Raw genomic sequence first — 2,500 nt, forward strand, 5'->3', positions numbered from 1 at the left:
CTTCCATCATTGGTACAAACACTCTCCATCGACTATAATTGGATGGCATACAATCCCCCCCACCTCCAGCACAGGGAATCCGACAGGGTTGGGGGGTGGGGCAGATGAGTTCCGGGTTGTCCTAGGCCCAGGGCGTGAGGGGGCCCAGAATTGGGTCCTCATTACATCTTGGTTGGGCGAGGGCCTTTCAGATGACTTTGTCCCGGGGCCCATCCAAAACTGCCAATGGCTCTGCACAGGCTGGGAACTACTGTTTATGGGACTGCTGGTTGTTATGTAACAGCTATAAAACAGGCCATACGAGAAATAGCCAAATTTACCAGCAGCATTTATATCCCTGGGCATATCCCTGGCTGCAACATCTGCTGTCTGGCCTTGCTGGGGCTCCAACAGTGATGGCACTGTTCGTTCTGTTACGACAGGGACCCAGGTTCTGATTAGGGTTCAGCCCGAGGTTGTCTCCCAACCATTCCCCGACCATTTCTTCAGCTTCAGCTTTTTAGTTATATTATTCAGTCATATTAAAGGCAAAATACTTTAAAAAACGATAAAAACTGTAAAAAATACTTTGAATAACTATAAAACAGGCCTTACAGAAATAGACAAATTTAGGAGGGGCATCTATCCCCTGCAACATCTGCCCCTGTTCCCTGCTACTCAGTATGCATGTGGTGCTGTCTGGAGTTTGCATCCGAGAAGGTTGAGACTAAGCACAAAGGCCAAAAAGTTGTCCCACTGTTGTTCATTATCAGCAGAAAAAAGGGGCGAGGGAGTGCTTATTTAGAGAAGACAATGTTAGCCCCGTCCTTGAACTAATCTATAGGGGATTATTAAAGTGCTTACCTTTTGCTGTGCCAGTCAGCGATCTTAAGACACTTAAACATCGCAATAATTCTACAGTAGAATGTAATTAGGTGTACAGGTACCTGCCTATATGCAAGGGCTGCATTTCTGTGTCGTAAATGTACTGTACGAGCTCTGTATGAGCCTGTTTGCTTGTGGGTCAATGTAGCACAGTGCAACCACAGCTAATGCCACCACTGATGGTATGTATTTTTTTAGTGGATTATCTAAGAAGCATATTCATTGCAGTACATTAATGACCAATTACTAATTAATGTATGGCATTAGTTGTGGTTGTACCACCTGATGTCTGAGCTTTGTATGCCTACTCTACTGCTGTGTATTTTGCAACATGTACTCGTGGGTTTATTTTTTGCTTCAGTAACCATACTGTAGCCATTAAAATCCCACCCTTCCACTCCCTACCACACTCCATGGCTGAGGTGCCCTTGAGCAAGGTGCCTAACCCCATACTGCTCTAGGGACTCTAATCAGTACCCTGTAACTATAACTGTAAGTCTCTTTTGGAAGTGTCAGCTAAATGTAATGTAATGATCTGGCGCGCGGGGGTTGTAATGGATGTATTGTGAGAATGTACTATGAGTAAGCGGTGTTAAAATAAAGGCATTTTTAAATCTCTCTCTCTCTCTCTCTCTCTCTCTCTCTCTCTCTCTCTCTCTCTCTCTCTCTCTCTCTCTCTCTCTGTGTGTGTGTGTGTGTGTTTTCTTTGCTCTCACCTCCTTGATCATGTACCAGTAGACGCAAGTGTCCTTCAGTACAAACCAGTTCTTCACCTCGTCATTAGCGTGTCTGTATGTGTGTGTGTGTGTGTGTGTGTGTGCGCGCGCACGTGTGTGTGCCTGTGTGTCTGTTCCATGTTCTCACCTCCTCGTTCATGTACCAGTAGAGGCAGGTATCCTGTGTGTGTGTGTGTGTGTGTGTGTGTGTGTGTGTGTGTGTGTGTGTGTGTGTGTGTGTGTGTGTGTGTGTGTGTGTGTGTGTGTGTGTGTGTGTGTGTGTGTGTGTGTGCGCGTGTGTGTGTTCTACGTTCTCACCTCCTCGTTCATATACCAGTAGAGGCAGGTGTCCTTCAGGACGAACCAGTACTTCTTCCACTTCTGGGAGAAGTAGCTCTTGGCGTCTTTCTTCTTCCAGAGCCAGCCCTCACAGTCCCCACGCCCCAGATCCTTACAGGAGATACGCCGCTTACTTATGCCCGACAGGGGACCTGCTACAGACAGAGAGAGAGAGAGAGAGAGAGAGAGAGAGAGAGAGAGAGAGAGAGAGAGAGAGAGAGAGAGAGAGAGAGAGAGGGAGAGAGAGAGAGAGAGAGAGAGAGAGAGAGAGAGAGACGGAGAGAGAGAGATGCACACAGAACAATAATTTAATATTTGAACACAAGAAAAATAAGTTAAGAGGAAAAGACAGCTAACACTAAAACAGACATGACGAGTGCGAGAGGAGATAGATGGGGATCCAATTTGATAAGAGAGAAAAACAGGAACAAACACAATGATTGAGGATGAATGAGGACAGGAAAAGCAGTGAAAGAGAGCGATAGACAGAGAGAGAGATAGAGAGAGCGAGAGAGAGCGAGAGAGAGCGAGAGAGCGCGCGCGAGAGAGAGAGAGAGAGAGAGAGAGAGAGAGAGAAGAGA

At 46.5% G+C, this 2,500-nt stretch overlaps 1 protein-coding gene across 1 annotated transcript in view; it reads right to left on the reverse strand.

Annotated features, from left to right (window-relative positions):
- The window catches only part of cnksr2a (connector enhancer of kinase suppressor of Ras 2a), a 162,008-nt gene that overhangs the window by 41,824 nt on the left and 117,684 nt on the right, over positions 1–2,500 (reverse strand). The window contains exon 14 of the mRNA XM_063206347.1: positions 1,899–2,074. Coding sequence (XP_063062417.1) covers positions 1,899–2,074 — 176 coding nt within the window. The remainder of the gene's footprint in view (positions 1–1,898; positions 2,075–2,500) is intronic.

The sequence above is a fragment of the Engraulis encrasicolus genome, chromosome 9 (assembly GCF_034702125.1).
Source record: "Engraulis encrasicolus isolate BLACKSEA-1 chromosome 9, IST_EnEncr_1.0, whole genome shotgun sequence".
Lineage (NCBI taxonomy): Eukaryota > Metazoa > Chordata > Actinopteri > Clupeiformes > Engraulidae > Engraulis > Engraulis encrasicolus.